At 37.4% G+C, this 17,615-nt stretch overlaps 1 protein-coding gene across 5 annotated transcripts in view; it reads right to left on the bottom strand.

Annotated features, from left to right (window-relative positions):
• The window catches only part of LOC128031005 (phosphatase and actin regulator 4B), a 37,947-nt gene that overhangs the window by 9,347 nt on the left and 10,985 nt on the right, over window positions 1-17,615 (bottom strand). For 2 of the 5 annotated variants that reach the window (XM_052619175.1, XM_052619178.1), the window contains exons 4-7: window positions 5,918-6,088; window positions 5,408-5,488; window positions 1,901-2,350; window positions 794-1,189 (exon numbers count right to left, since the gene is read on the bottom strand). In XM_052619175.1, the coding sequence (XP_052475135.1) occupies window positions 794-1,189; window positions 1,901-2,350; window positions 5,408-5,488; window positions 5,918-6,088 (1,098 nt within the window). Of the gene's footprint in view, window positions 1-793; window positions 1,190-1,900; window positions 2,351-5,407; window positions 5,489-5,917; window positions 6,089-7,413; window positions 8,224-13,340; window positions 13,588-17,615 lie in introns of those variants that run through there. The other 3 variants (XM_052619173.1, XM_052619176.1, XM_052619174.1) reach the window with 3 other exon arrangements.

Here is a 17,615-nt window from a genome sequence, read left to right as displayed (position 1 = left end):
CCAAAAGAAAAAAAACTGGCTCGGCAAGAAGAGAACAGCAGAAGTGCATTACATACATGGATAAGATCTTCAGATGTATGCCATGGCACACATGTACACGGTTTTAATGAAGCACTACATGTCACAATGTCTAAATGCTTAAAAACTATATTAAAAGTAATAATGGTCATAGAATTCTTGTTAAAAATGCTCTAACAAACATATAAGCAGCAGTGTGGTCTGTACGAGACGCTGTAGTGTGTGCCAGTAGGTTTGTTTTGAATATTAGCTAGAATATTAAAAAATCTTTCAAACTACGCTAATACACAGTTACAAACCCAGACAGAAATTTTTAATACTGCAATCTTTATTTAATAAAGGATAGGTTGTCACAGTATCTAACAACTGTGAAATTGAAAGTATCTGAAGAATACTGAAATTCCCATTTTAATTCTAAGCTGTTTTGACTTCCCTCACTGAGCATTTTATTAATTTCCTCATTTGCATCATTTGTTTGCCTAAAACACAAGTGCTTCCACTGCTGGTCAGTTGTTCCTGACTTTTTACAAAAAATATTTAATACTTAAAGATGAGTCATCAGTGGTGATTTGCAGCACAGTATTTTTGTACAGACGTGTCCTTACTATCCATTCCCAAATCTACACCCATGTCTGTGCGTTTAATAGGGAGAATTAATTATGAGAATGTGATCAGTGAGCTCGCATGAGGAAGCGAATGAATTGTGGCAAGTAATTTCACTGTCTTTTATAAGGGGTCATATTATTTATGTTATGACATATTTGAGACCACTCACCCAACATTGCGGGGTGGTTGCTGCGGTTGATTGGCTTGGGTGGAGGGATAGGGGGGTGTTTGGTGGGCTGGGCTGGGACGTTGCCCATAGAGGATGGTGCTGAAGAGGTGGTAAGGGGGGCGCTGCTGGAGGCCTGTGTGTTGGCGCCAGCCGAGGACACGTTTCGTAGCGGTTTTCCAGCTGTGCTGACAGCTGAGGAGGAGGAGTTGGAGGAGGAAGAGGAGAAAGCAGATGCAGGGTTGTTGGCAGGAGTGCGGGGCAAGCTGTCAGCACCAGGTTCTGCTGTGGAAGTCATCAGCCATTTTGGTGGCATGACGGACTGCTTGGGGGGCAGAGGTTCCCGCAGTGTGTCCCTCAAACCCTCGGAGTTCGGAATGTATTGACTGCTGTCAGACTCTGTAAGAGAATTCATAATATTCAGAAAAACTAATTAAAATGCTTATTCGGTGTTATGTGCCTCATAATAACTCAAGCTGATCAGAAATTAGTGCTGTTTAATACTTTTAAGATAAATTTCACATCAAAAACTCTGATTCAGCGATTCAAGTCTTGCTACTGTAAACTAAAACTAACTAATAACCATATAGTTGTAGTTTATTGAAATAAAGATAGAAAATCAATTATAAATATTAAAAACATTTAAAAAACTGGTCTCATAGCAAGCCGCTTAAATGGTTAAGTTTTTTCTTTTTTTTAAGTGACAATTTAATTTCAGTATGTCAAAAAGAATATTAAGCTAAATACATTTCTTATAAAAACTACATTGCTTTAAACATGAAGCAACATTTGATTAGTGACTGAATAATTTAAATGAAAAATGTATCATCAGTCCTAGTGGAGGGTCAAATCTGTCTCAGAATGTTCACTTTGATGAGGATTGAGGTGACTGTGGTTTATTAATTAGGAAAGAACAGGAGAATTTAGCTTAGCTGAGCTCAGTTCCTAAATAAGAACCTTAGCTGGAGCAGAACCCATGGGAACACAGACACTTGTCTCTCTCTAGTTGGCCCAACAGGAGGTGAGGAAGTGATGGTGGAAGTGTGGAGAACAAAGAACAGGAAGGTGGAAAGGGAACTAGAGAAAAAGATTAGAATTGATGCTACAAACCTCGTCTTGCCCTTGCCTCTTCGACAGACGAGTGGCGAGGAAGCGTTGGCTTCCAGTCCGATTCGGGGCGAGTCCTGCGTCCATCCTCAGAGGGGGCTTTCATTAGCCCAGGCCTCTTGTCCACTTCAGCATGCAGTCTTCCTCCATGTCGGATATCATCCCCTTGCCAGGCCAGATTAGATTTCCAGTCCTCTGTCCCAACAGACCAACCACTTCTCCTGCCATCATCCTGATTGGAGGCCCGGGGACCCAATGCTCCACGATGATCCCCGTCAGAAGGGGCACGACCTCTGCGGTCATCCGGCTGCGGCAGCCAGACAGGGTTGACTCTAAATTCAGACTCAGAGGGTGAGTGTATCTGCTCTAGCCCAAGACCTCCACCACCTCCCACAGGCAGAGTGTGACCGTTCTTCACATAAGGCGTCTTGTGGCCGTGGGCCTCACCTGATTCTGAAAACAAAGAGGGAACCAAGAAAAAAAAAATACAAAAAGCACCATTAAAGAAGCACATATGACTTTTGTGCTAAATTCTGTAATGTTTTCTGAAAACACAACAATATATTTGCGTCAGAAAAAAAAAAAAAAAAGGAAAAAGGAAAATACAATTTTTATTTTCTCCTCTGTTGTGTGTCTGAAATCTCATTCATATCATGGTGCATCAAGATGTATCACACCAGGTATGACATCAATAATGCTAAATAACATTGGACTGTATGTCTTAGGACCAATTTCATTGTGCCAAATGTCAAAATGTTAACATTCATGGGACTTAAGAGCCAAAGGTAAAGTTTCCAATGCAAAAGTAATTTATGACTTCACAACAATTGGAATATACTGCAAAATCCACATGAACCTCTGTTATGATGCTTTTTGGAGTTTCACAGCCACGGGTCACTATTCACTTTAATTGTAAAGAAAAAAAAAAAAGAGCTCCTTTTGTGTTATATGGTGGAATAATGTCTTAAAAGTTTTGAGTTTTCATTACCTTACTGAAAATATATATAATTAATATTTTTTATTATGTAGTAAAAGTTTTCCACAGGCATAAAAGGCATTTGAAATGCACTGTGAATATTAACAAAAGAACACAGGAAGTGCACGTACAGAAACGACACGCTTCACCTTTTAAATACTGTTTTCAGTGAACAAATATTTATGTTTCTCTGAAAGCAACAGCCTTGCCAAAATTCTAAAGGATTTGCATTTTTATTTCTAACAGAGATCGGGTTTGCAAAATCCTTTCAAATCGGGTTAGAGTCTAACGTAGTTTGCTTCTGAATCTCAATGAGCCTGTAGCTCCGATTAGCTCTGAAGTAAAGGTGGGGTCTCCTCACACATCTCTCAGAGGTTACTCAAATAAATGGGCCTCTAAAGCAGCCAGTTCACAGCGCATGACTTTTTTTAAAAGCTTTTAGCTGCAAGGCACAATTTGCTCCACTTTCTTGTCTTAAGAAAAACTGCATGTCATTTCCTTCCCAAAATATGAAGAGTCAAAAATAGGTATCAAATTGAAAACTGCCTCAAAAACTGCAGATTTCATCTCCGCTCCCCTGACTGCTATCGCATTAACATGGCTGAGAAGATATACAACCTCACTGAGCTGTCTGTCTGTCTCTACCATGAAGAGAGATGATGCACTAAAATTAATGTATAGCACATGTATCAAAAGAGCTGAACTGTGATTCAGCAGTAATGTATGCTGCACATCAGTAAGCAAGGGAGATATTCCTAATTTTTATATTTTCCTTTGAGGCCCCGAGTTTGCTTCTGTTGGTATGTCTAGTATCCACAAAGACCACAAATCACAAGAATGTAAGAAATACAGTGAGACCACTCAAACCCTGACACACTCATGTTCTATGGACTTTTAGAAAATGACTCTCTTAAAACACTGTTTACCGTATTTTTTGGACTATAAGTCGCACCTGAGTATAAGTCGCATCAGTCCAAAAATACGTCATGATGAGGAAAAAAACATATATAAGTCGCACTGGACTAGAAGTCGCATTTATTTAGAACCAAGAGAAAACATTACCGTCTACAGCCGCGAGAGGGCGCTCTATGCTGCTCAGTGTAGACTACAGGAGTACAGAGCATCATAGAGCGCCCTCTTGTGGCTGTAGACAGTAATGTTTTCTCTTGGTTCATTTCTCTCGGTTCATGTCAAATTAAATTTGATAATTAAGTCGCACCTGACTATAAGTCGCAGGACCAGCCAAACTATGAAAAAAAGTGTGACTTATAGTCCAGAAAATACGGTATTTACTATCACTAATTTACTGTAATATCTAACAGTGTCCAACTATTAGTCTTAGGGGTGCTCCGATCACGATCGGCCGATCGTTATGCGCATCTTGTCAGTAAAGCCGGTTTTCTAATCAGCGGTTAATTCCATCAGGTGCGTGATTTCACATAGAGCAGCTGTTACTAAACAGAGCCGTTGTTAATAGAGAATATGCGCAAATCCACTTCATTTTCAGCGTTTTTTGGCGCATCTTCTCAGTTAACAACGGCTCTGTGTAGTAACAGCTGCTCTATGTGAAATCACACACCTGATGGAATTAAACGCTGATTAGAAAACCGGCTTTACTGACGAGATGCGCATTAAGGATCGGCCGATCGTGATCGGAGCACCCCTAATTAGTCAGTTACATTTTAGTTTCAACAGGTACATTTCTCACAGGATAATATTTTCATTTTATAATTTTTCCTGAATCTACAAATTTATTTTCCATCTTTTACAAATTATGGATTCTATTTGTCAAGATATCATGATGTAACCATCATTTAAGGAACAAAATTGCAAACTCCGAAATTCTTACAGTAGCCAGCATTTTATGCATCCAAAGCCGACATAATTAATTACATAATAATACAAATATTTTATATAATATGTAATTGTATGGTTTGATAAAAAATTACAGTTTTAATGTAAATAAAAGACAAAAATATTATGGGCAACATTATTGTTTTTTTTTTTAAACAACATAACAACTGATGGACAGGCATGTGTAAAAATGTACATAATTCAATTAATATTCAATTGGTTTATTATTATTTCACTCTTTTTTTTTAGATAATAATAGGTTCTGGGTGTGGAGAAAAACAAACAAACAAACATCTACACATAAAAAGCAAATTTGTTAGTTCGTAAAGTTCATTAAAACTTATTAATAAAGTGTCCAAAGTTAAATCCATAGTTGTTGTTTAAATGTACGCACACACAAAAACAGTTTTTATTTAAAGCTAGTTATAAATTCTGTAACCCAACCCTAACCCTAATAGAAAACTTTCTGCATTTTGTATAATATAAAAAAAACAACAACACTATTTACTTTGTTGTCTAGAAATGGTATAAAAAACAAAGACATCACCAAACAGAGGTTGTGCCAGGTTTTGCTTCAGGGAACAAACTTCTTGGTACAAAATATGGTTAAGAAATCCTGAGGTGCACGCGCGCACACACACACACACACACACACACACACACACACTTCTCTCTCCTACCATTGTCAGGAAGCTCCTTGAGCACCCCCTGCTCGATCAGTTCCTGTCTTGGCCTCCTCATCGACATCTTTCTTTCCAAAACTGTAGGGAGAACAAAAAACACTATATAAAAGAGAAACTCACAGTGGCACATTTTTATCTACACCTTCATTGTTATTAAAGCCATAATGAAAACATTCAGTGTTCATGGAGTTAACAGACATTAAAAGACATCAATAATAAACCAATATAAGGACAACTGTGTTTATTTTTGTATGTTAAACATTTTAAGGACTGCGTTGAGTTGGTATTTGATTTCAGAGATCAAGTCTTCAAGTAAAACCAGTTATGACTACTGGGTAAAGTGATTTTTAAATCATCTCATTATTGTTTAAAACATCTGAGAAAACATTAATATCAGCAAAGGAAAAACAACATTAACAAACATTAGGGTGTGATTTTAAGGGGAAAAAAAAGTCAAGGAAAGGAAAGTTATTTGCCAAAACAAACATGGAGAAAAGAACAAAGGACCTTCTGAAGTTTCCTTAAACTTCTCGCTGCTTTTCTTCTTCCTCCACTTCCAGGGTCTGAAGATCTTACCCAGGGTAGAGAACTTGCCCTTGCGTTTGGGAGGAGGGGTGCTGTCCCCTGCCGTGCCCCCCTCGCTCCCTGTGCTGCTGTGCTGCTGGTCACCTTCATCATCTGGAGAAGAGACAGAAAAGTAGGCCTTGGGTCAGATGGTTTACGTAACTCAAACTTAGTGTTTACGTAAGCATGTTTTATATAGCGTGCCACATCAGGATGAATTATAATATTGTGTAAGATCAAACACGCATGACAAACATACTGTCCCCCTTATATGCTGCGGTGTCCTTAGCACTGTCTTGGATCCAAACACGCCCTCATGCACAAAATACTTGATACCACAACCCTTCTCCAACCTCAATATCAAAACATACTAAACTGCTGAGCCTCCTTACAGGCACTATTGTTTTAGACCCCAACGCAGAGTGTTTTCTGGCGACTCTCGTGAGAAGACGAGCGGATCCCCATTGCAGACCGCAATCACATCTCAGCATGGTGAGCTGCTTCCCCACACATACAGCACTGTTAACCCTCTGGAGTCTAAGGTTTTTTTTGGGGCCTAGAGAAGTTTTGTCATGTCCTGACATTTGTCCTTTTTTCAGTTTCTTATACACATCTAAATGGCTAAAGTCTAACCTCACTGTAATCAGCACATACTGGGCTATAATAATATGTGAGCAGCATGTGTGTACATTATTATTTTTGAGAAAAAAAAAAATTCTGCGTGGTTAGTGAAAAAATAAAAATGTTAAAACACTTTGAATAAGGCCATCAAACACAGACTTACTTTTTTTTTTTTGTTAATCCTACTTCAGCCGCTACGGGTGATCACACCAATAACTTGTGATTTTTACAAGAATATCAGAATCATGCAATGAGCAAGTCTGCGTTTATAGGACACTTAATAATATCACATCAGTTTGTGCTTTTAGAATCGCCGAATCTGCTAAGGTGGTTCCATCACATCTGCAGCGGAGACCTGAACCAGGAAGTTGGTCACCAGATAACACGGTAACCAGTTAAACCGTAACACCGGAGAGCACCAGACAGTAGGTTTTCCACGGAGGTGCTCGTGTATCACAGTTGTGCTGCCGTGGTACACCATAAACGTTTTTGCAAAAGGAACAAAGGACTATTTTATTTGGCCTTTGTTTAAAGTATTCCCATACTTTTGATAACCGCGGCCTCTGTTTTTGTGATAGAATGCAACTTTCTCCATTCCCAGGAGCAGAAGCCGCCATTACGCGAGATGTAAACAATGTGACGCATCGACACGTCGTTCAATTTTAATGTTCTTGAATGATATCCACCGTTTAGGCACCAGTACTCTTTTAAAAGTATCGATATGGCACCGGTATCGTAAAAAAAGCAAATTGATACCCAACCCTACTAATGCGGTGTTCCCCATTACTACATTTTAGTGTGTGAATGCATCAGCCTACCTGGACTCCAGCTGCCATGGCAACTTGTTTGAAAGCAGCAAGCCATACAAGTGTCTACTTCCTTTCCTGTTTGGCGTCTCCAAATCAAGAGGTGAAAATGCTGAAATAGGAGTATGAATGGAAAAGCGATAGTCCTGTAGCACAATAAGATCTAAAACATACCATATATCCAACAGTTCAGATGGAAGACCGAGTCAGGGAGTGTCACAACTCCAAAAGTTTCTTGAGTACACAAGTGTAAAAGCCAGAATGTCTCACAAAGGGAAACACCTGAAAAGAGTTGCTCCTGTAGACAGCTGCGAAACACCAGCAGTCTACCACAAATCCATGATCAGATCCTAAAAGCACAGTCGACGAGGGGTCCCAGCCTTTGGAAAGACAATCAGTGAATGACGCACATCCACTGAGTTTGGTGAGAAAACAGACAAATGTGTTACGCAGATACCATCCAGCTGCATTAAAATTGAGCGTGAGCAGCCTGAGTCTAAATATCAGCCCTTAATGGATCAGACATCACTAACAGCGGTGAGACTAGTAGGAAACAAATCTGGATGACAGGGCTCCAAATGATATGCCGTAGCGCTAAAGATGTCACTTAGAGTACCGAGAGTGAGGTGTTTAAAGAACGAAAGGCTGTGCATTTATGGCAGGGAGATATTCAGATTGCCTTGGAAAACAGAGGGGGGCGAGGCCTGGGAAACAGAGGGAGGAAATGGCACTCCACCCTGATCCTGACTCAAGGGGTGAGGGGGGTGGCGGCATGGGGTGGAAGAGAACTGAAAATGACCCCCTCCCATAGTCCACCGCAGCGTGAAATGGAAAGACCTACAATGGCAGATAAAACAAACTCAATAAACATCAATAAACATATGTCGAGTCCAGGCTAAACAGATGTGCTTTTATTTCTGATTTGATAACTTTATTTTATCAGACAATGGATACTAACAGACTGCCGAGATGATCATATTACGGTATTGCATTGGTACTTCATGGCACTGCAAAATTTAGGGGATGTTAATTCTAAAAAAATAATAAAAATTGACAATCTTACGCACACGAAGGCTGCATTTTTTTTATTTTGGGCAAAAATGCAGTAAAAACAGTTATATTGTGAAATTTTAGTGCAATTTCAAAATAACTGTTTTCCCTTTTAATACATTTTAAAATTTGTGCTGTTAAATGATTAATCGCATCACATAATTGTGTGTGTTACAGTATATATATATATATATATATATATATATATATATATATATATACACACACACACATACACACACACACACACCCACGCATGTATACTGTATATTTAAGAACAAATTTATATATACATTATTCATACTCTTTTATACACTCACCGGCCACTTTATTATGAACACCTGTTCAATTCCTTCAAATCACTGGGTCAATAAAGGGGAAGCTGAACTCGTTGTAGTGGAAAAAGCAGTCAATGCCACATCCTTTGAGAAACAGTTAAATATCTTTTGAAAGTACTGGCATCTTTCTGTGGGAAGAACTGGTTTTGTCCAGCTCTAGCTTTATTTGGAGTGTTATGGGCTGGGTATCGGCAGCTACCTCATGAAATGATACATATACCACACATTTCTCTCCATAAAGTTTATCTAAAGGTTTTTAGAAAATACTTTTTTTTTTTCAGAAATTAATAATTGTCTCTATTTTGTGTTGTCTTTTTTTCGGTGTTGGGCCTACTTTATGAAATGATTCCTGAAAAAAAAAAAAATTATTATTGTTTCCACAATATATTAAGCAGCACAACATTGATGCTCAAGAAATATTTCTTATCTAATCAGCATATTAAATGATTTCTAAAAGATCATGTGACACGGAAGATTAAAAACAAAGGCTTCTGAAAATTCAGCTTTGCCATCGCAGGAATAAATGATATTTTAAATAGTGCTGTCAAACGATAAATTGTTTGATTGATATAAGTTTTTGTTTACATCATATGAGTGTCTAGTGTACTGTGTATATTTAATATATTGTGGAAACAATAATAATTTTTTTTTTTTTCAGGAATCATTTCATAAAGTAGGCCCAACACCGAAAAAAAGACAACACAAAATAGAGACAATTATTAATTTCTGAAAAAAAAAAAGTATTTTCTAAAAACCTTTAGATAAACTTTATGGAGAGAAATGTGTGGTATATGTATCATTTCATGAGGTAGCTGCCGATACCCAGCCCATAACACTCCAAATAAAGCTAGAGCTGGACAAAACCAGTTCTTCCCACAGAAAGATGCCAGTACTTTCAAAAGATATTTAACTGTTTCTCAAAGGATGTGGCATTGACTGCTTTTTCCACTACAACGAGTTCAGCTTCCCCTTTATTGACCCAGTGATTTGAAGGACCTCTCAACTACATTACCTAACCAGACTGAAATAATCAAGCACTTAAGCAGAACAGCAAGAACTCAAAGCCATTTTATACAGCCTGATACATCACATACACTAAAACACAATCCAATTGTCTTCCAAAGAGTGTCTCGCACTGTTTTTGCAAAGTCCCCTGCATTCTGTTGCCCACCACGAAGCATTTTTTAACACATCTTATGTTAAACTGGTCATTATGACTGATTAGTTGACTTGTTGGTAAGGTAACCCTGCAAATAGTAAAACATTGTACATTTGTACATTCAACTCCAGAGCCAGAGGCTTGAGGTGTACATGCTTAGCAGATGAGAGGAGTGTGTAGGCAGTTGTGTTGTCGGAAATAAGGCCGGCATTCAGCCTGGAGCAGCTCGTTTCATTATGTAACAGTCTGTCTCCGCAGGGAGAAACCAAGAAGAGTCAATCACTGCCCTGCAACTACACACCACCCCCTTATGCATTGCTATATATGCACAAATAACTACAGTCTCTCATTCTAGATAGTCTTGTTGAACTATTTAACGTATAGCTCTTAAAACGGAGTTAAAAAAAAAAAAATACTTATGAAAAATTCATCAAATCAATTGGTCAATGAGCTGCCTGAACAACTTTGACTTATCAGCTATAAGAGAATCAGATGTTTCTCTTAAGGGGCTTTTACATAAGATGTATTCTTGCAGTCACATGCAGAGCAAACTAATTCAAAAACACAAACACAGCTCAACAAATTAACAGATTGAGAGAACTTGAAAAAGCATATATGAAAAAAACTTAAAACTTGGACGAAATGCTCAAAATACCACTTAAGACAATACAATGGCAAGAAGAAAACTAAATGTATATGACTGTGGTGTAGTGTATGGTAGTACATTATGGGCATAAATAGATATGCCCTGAATTTTTCAAGGTTTTACTGTGCAAACAGCTAATCTGTCGATTTTACTGTTCGACAGCTAATAAATAAAACATAAATAAATAAATAAATAATTGTAAATTTATTCATGTGTTATTTATATATTTATATATATATATATATATATATATATATATATGTGTGTGTGTGTGTGCGTGTGTGTGTGTGTACACATTTAAATATTATACTGTTAAAATAAAATATAAATTAATTGTAATTAAACACCTAAGATATACATTTTCAAAAAGTTTTTACTGTGCAAACTGTCAGTTATAAATATAAATTATAATATTTGTTATGTTATGAATATTTATTCATGTTTTTAGTTTTTATGTTTAGTTTTTATATTTATGTTGTTAGTTTTCCAGTGGCTCAAGTGGTAGAGCATTGCATTGGCAGTGCAAGGTTGTGGGATCGATTCCCCGGTAACACGGTAGGTAAAAAAATATTAGCCTGAATGCACTAAGTCGCTTTGGATAAAATGCATAAATGTAATATTTAATTTCAATTTAATTATATAATTGGAATATTGCAAATATTACTTAATCATTAGATAAACATTTAACATCGGATATAATAAATAATAATAATAATCATCATCAAAAATTGTAATTTAAATGTATTAATTAAAACTATATTGTATGGTTGTAGGGCATTATTGTTCCCCATTTGTTTCTGAGGTTAAGCTCTAATTGAGCATGTTGTAGGGATAAAAAGTTTCAGATGCTTCCAGCAAACTGACATTTTGCCACAGAGAGAAACCACTGGAAACAAGTACAATGTCGGCAGAGGCAACAGTGAGCGGAGTCCACTGAGAAAACAAAGATGCCTGTATTGTGACATGAAACCTAGCCGTGCTGTTTGGCTGAAGAACAGTAAAGACTTGATAGCTTCCTCTGTGCAGTAACTGAATGTCAGCTGCGCTTTGTCTCCTTGCTTGTCGTCACTATCGGTGGTGTCTCACACCCTGCACTGGGGGAAACATTACAAAGACCATCAGGATTCAGACTTCAGGCTGTTCTCCACGAACAGAGAAAGTGTCAACCTGAAGAACCAATGTAAATAAAGATACATGGCATTTTGAGACTAGCTCAACTTCTATATAAACTAGTGACCAGAAACAAAAACAGAGGAAAAGTTTGGGTTTCAACCATGTTTTCAAAGTCAGTGTTGATATTCTGTGTAATAAGGATGCTTTGCCTCATAAATTACATACAGTAAACACTTCAAAAGCAAATTTCATATAAAAAAAAAGAACAATATAGGATTTCTATCTTTTGACTTGTGTTTATCTACTACACAGAGAAGAACAAAGAATTACCACCAGATGACAGTCAGCTCAGTTAATAATCACAGCCGCCAAAAAGATACAGTTCCTGTGACTTCACACGCAATGTGAAGTCATGCGAGTTCAGGAAAGACAGAATGCTGAAGAATGTCTGCACAGATACACAAAGACCGCCGCCGCTCTCCCGCTCGTCGTTTCCTTCCACTCACAGCTGAGACCCACTGCTGAATCATAACCAGTTCCTGCTGTGCTGAAGTCAAGCTGAGGTAATGCTTGCTGAAATTAACACTTCTAAAACCTAGTGAGCCGCCTCACTGCTTACTGCCTACACTGGCATCTGCTTTCAGAGAGAGTTTCTTAACTGCCTTGGAACCTCAGAACTTCAAGTTTGCCATTAGCATGTTGTTAAGTTAATGAGCGTAAAAGACTTCAAAAATACAAAGGAGCACTGAGCCTAAACTTTGAACAGTACTATATATATATATATATATATATATATATATTATATAAATCAACAGTTTTGTAAACTGAATATAAATTCGTAAACAAATTAATAAATTGGATGTCACATTTTGTCATTTGGAAGCTTTACAGCCTTAATTCTCATTTCACTTTCATTACATTTAACAGAGTGGCTAGAATATTTAGGAATATTTATTGACTTTTCCATCAACAACATATTTTCACTGTCATGATTTTACCTTTTTAATCTTATATCTACTTCACAAACCTCAAAGAACACATTATACTGGTGTTTACCATTAGCATGTTGTTAAGATAAGTGTAAGATTTTAATGAGCATAAATATCCACCTTATTTTAACCAAGAGAGAGTACAGCACTTCTGGTGTCAGTCACATTCATTTAATTTAGTTTCACAAAAGCACTCTGTTATGCTGCCTCATATTACTACCACTTTACTGGCCATCATATTATTTTAAATATACTTTTGTGATCATTATCACATTAGTTTGTAGTGAAAATAGTTTAACCGTTTACTGCACTTTGTTATACTTCTAGATTTTTACCCATACAAGCTAATAAATTGGAATAAATTAGGGTAGTAGTACAAACAACACATAAATAATACCATTAATACCCTAAAATATAATAAATAAAATTATACAAATTTAAATACTAATTTTAAAAATAAAATAAATTTCTCAGTGCTTTGAAAGTCACCTTGGATTTTTTTTTTCATCTTGGAGTTCATTGCAGTGCATTTTGGGATTGCATTGTCCAAAAAGGACAGCCTATATGGAACATTGCAGCATGATTAGTCTTTTGGAACTACCTTAAAGTTAAAATACTATGTCCATAGGCTTTTTTTGACTCACCCAAGTGTGTGCAGGAGTTTTGAGGTGCAGTCTCTAAAGGGAACGTCTGTCCCATGCTCCGGCCCCAAAGGGCCTCTGTTTGCAGCTTCTGCTCAGGTGCACCCCAGTGGTGGCAATTCAGTTTCCCCAAAATCGTCTGCTTTTCCTTTCAGCTTCAAAGAATCTCTTTTCTGTCACCAAGCGTTGATCTCATGCTTCTTTCCTCCTTCCAAGCCAATGTTCCCAAACTCCTCTCTTCCTCTTCTTTGAGTGGTTCTCATACCAACTGCACTTCTTTTTTCCTCCACTCCTCCTTCTGCAACTGTCTCCACCCCCCTCTCCCTCTCTCACATGGGACCCTCCCTCCATACCACTTTCTCTCCCTCCACTTTATAAATGAGCCTGCAAAGCAGACCAACATAGACACCGACGGATGCCTATCATTCCTTAAAGCAGAGGTCAAAGTGGAAAGTGAGTGTGAGTGCGCGCATGCACATGACTTTTAATGAAAAGCAAAGAAAAAAGAAAATGGTTCAAGGGAAGCTCTGCCAACGAAGGGAGAGATGGTATCAGCCAGGCAGACATTTGACTTTGTGGTTATAAACCAAGAGGGACTGATCACCAAAAAAAATCCAAAAACAGGTCATAATGTTCTCTGACATTACGAAGAACATTGATAACCTTCGAATATAATGTGCTCTTTGAGGTTTGTGAAGATGACAGAAGATAAAACAGACAAATATAGCTGATGGTTTTTAACCTAAAAGAAGTTAACCTTCAAAATTAAATTCTATCATTTTTTCCTTACAGTCACAAAATCATGTCACCTTTATTTATATAGCGCTTTAAACAAAATACATTGCGTCAAAGCAACTGAACAACATTCATTTGGAAAACAAGTGGCTCAATAATGCAAAATGATAGTTAAAGGCAGTTCATCATCTCTTTCATCTCTTCGTTCAGTTTAAATAGTGTCTGTGCATTCATCTGCAATCAAGTCAATGATAACATGTCAACTTAAATCTTCTATGCAACACATATGGGGAATATCATGGCCACTCCTTTTAATATAATGAAAGTGAATCGAGATTTAAGGCAAAAAAAAGCAATGTCCAATTCGTGAACAAATTGTTCACTGGAGTTATTTTGATGAATTCACTGATCCAGTTGACAAAACTGTGGATTTGTACTGATCTGGTTTTAAAGTTCAGCTCAACTCAGTGGTCTGAAAACAACAATTAACAGCCCACTAGAAGAGAAGATTATTAGTCAAATATGATATACACTACAATTCAAAAGTTTGGGGTCAGTTAGAACTAATGATTTAAAAGTCTCTTTTCCTCACCAAGGCTGCATTTTTTGATCGTAATTATGGTATTGTGATATAAAATAAAATAACTGCTTTATATTTATATACATTTTAAAATGTAACATTTTAGCAGGCATTATTCCAGTTTTCAGTGTCCTGGGATCCTTCAGAAATCATTCCATGCTAATTTGGTGCTCAAGAAACATTTCTTATTATCATTAATGTTAAAAATAGTTGTGATGCTTAATATTTTTGTGGAAAGAGTGATAAAAACTTTTCTCTTCAAAATTATTTTAGGAACCAAGTTTTTCTAACACAGTAAAAGTCTTGTGGACTGTATTTTAAAATGAAAGCTCCAGCCCCAATTCATTGAAATTGAATAAGAAAGGAGCAAGTCTTTAAACTTTCTCTTTTAGTGCTTCCAGAGGAAAGGTTTGGAGTGATATGAGGGTGAGTAAACAATAACAGTTTATTTTGGGGTAAAATGTCCTTTTTAGGGTTAATACTGAATAAAGGTGTTTGCCCAAAACAAAACCTCTGTATTACTCAAACGTTCAATCTGTTAGTATACACTCAGTGATCAGCGGATCTGGACTCTTGCCCTCTCACTTTACAAAATCTTCATCCACAGGAATTCCAAGAACGCAATTAGCAGAGAACGGGAATGTGGAAGTGTGTAGCCATGTAACTTGACAACAGCAGATCGCACTCCTAATCCTGTTTCCTACAGCCAGATACAACTTCTCATTCAGCAGCGTATAACAAAGCTACATAATGTGTAGTTAAAGCTTCTTTTTAGATGGGAAACATCATTCCTGGGCCAGATGAGAACCCTGTGATCAACAATGATCCAGATCTTTGGTCACCATCCATGAACACGTGATCATACAGCCTAAGGAAGTGTTCACACAGGACGTGTTCTTGTGTTTAAGGTTGGGCCAAGAGACCATCATCCATCGTCGATGGCTGACATCACAATGATGAGCCGGCATCTTGCAAATTTAAATTGGCATGTTTCAAAATATTACCGATTTTTCCTGTATTTTTTTTTTTTAATCAAATGTAGCCTTGGTGAGCATTACAGACTTCTTCCAAAAAATCTTGCCTACCTCAGATGTTTGACTGGTAGTGTAAAAGAAGTGCAACTTCATGTGATCCGTGACTTAGCTGACAAACCCGATGCATTGTGAAGCAGCAGAAGCAGTTAATGCAAGCCCTAGTTTATAGATGGGAAAATTATGTAAAACAGGGCATTAGAACAAAATTGGCTTATGCTGTAATAATCTTAGGCTCCTTAGGCCGAACACATCTTTTAAATTATTTGAACAAAAAAATAAATGTTTGAGGCTTCAATGAAGTAACAGAGAGCCAAGAACAAACAATGCTTTTTTCTTTCTGTGGTGCATGAGCTATAAAATCTCTAAACCATGCAATAATAATAGTGAACTGGGGGAAAAAGATACAGAAGAAGCTAAAGGGAAATACTGCAATGATATAACAACGCGAACGAGAAACTAAAGCAATAAGGCAAGCAAAGGAAGAGGGACGAGCAAAAATAGCTTTGTGCTACAGGGTTTTGCCATATTACATACAATTTGTACATCTAAGCTGGATAGATCACAATCACAAAAGGAACTGACCTCGTAACTCAAGGCATTCCAAAATCTTTGATATCTTTGCAACTGTTTCAAGATCAGTACCACATTAAGAACACACATGCATCTACATCGAAACAATTGACTGAAGCCCTGCTTCTCTCTGTCCCAGTTACAGCACCTACAAAGTGAAAGTGACCAGACGTACAGCCAAGTATGGTGACCCATACTCAGAATTCGTGCTCTACATTTAACCCATCCAAAGTGCGCACACACACACACACAAACACCGTGAACACACACCCAGAGCATAGGGCAGCCATTTATGCTGCGGTGCCCGGGGAGCAGTTGGGGGTTCAGTGCCTTGCTTAAGGGCACCTAAGTCGTGGTATTGCTGGCCCAACACTTGAACCCACAACCTTAGAGTTAGGAGTCATACTCTCTAACCACTAGGTCCCCAGCTTGTTACACTGGCTACACTTGGCACCTTTCCAACGAGAGAGAACGAGAGAACAGAGAGATGGGAATCAGCTTGTTGGTTCTGCCTAGACCCAGAACCCAATATGACCTGGAAAACAAGCTCAATGGATTTGCTCAAGGAACTGCCTTTATGCTTTTCCTCAAGCGATGACACAGAGCTCTTTACCAGTTTTTTGTTGGTGAACAGGAAGCCTCAAACAATTACTTCTGCAAGAATCCCATTTTAATCTAATATAGTTCTTCCTCATTACACAGTGCCCACAGATGAACAGTGATGTAACTTTATTACAGTACTTAAGTATTTTTTGGGAGTATCTGTACTTTACTTTAGTTTTTATATTTCAGCCAACTTTTACTCCTCTACATTTCTTAATTAAAATGTAGACTTTTACTCCGATACATTTCCCCTAAGTATATTCGTTACTTACTATAAAATAGTCAGAAGAACACAGACTGCAGGAAAACAGGTTTGACGAATCAGTGGTCTGGCGTTTGCAAGTTAGACTCCTAAAAACAATTGGTAACACTTTACAATAAGGTTCCATTAGTTAATGTTAGTTAACTACGTTCGTTAACATGAACTAAGCAAGAACAATCCTTCTACAGCATTTATAAGTCTTAGTTCATGTTAATTTCAACATTTACTAATGCATTATTTAAATCAAAAGTTGTGCTTGTTAACATTAGTTAATGCACATGTGAATTACAATGAACTAACAATGAATAACTGTATTTTCATTAACTAACATGAACGAAGATGAATAAATACAGTAATAAATGTATTATTCATTGTTTGTTCATGTTAATTAATACATTAACTAACATTAACTAATGGAACCTTATTCTAAAGTGTTACCAAACAATTTTTGCTCATATGCAAACAAGTGCGCGGCATGAACAACCGCAGATGAT

Source organism: Carassius gibelio, chromosome A16 (genome assembly GCF_023724105.1).
Source record: "Carassius gibelio isolate Cgi1373 ecotype wild population from Czech Republic chromosome A16, carGib1.2-hapl.c, whole genome shotgun sequence".
Lineage (NCBI taxonomy): Eukaryota > Metazoa > Chordata > Actinopteri > Cypriniformes > Cyprinidae > Carassius > Carassius gibelio.
This window is presented reverse-complemented; position numbering and strand designations above follow the sequence as displayed.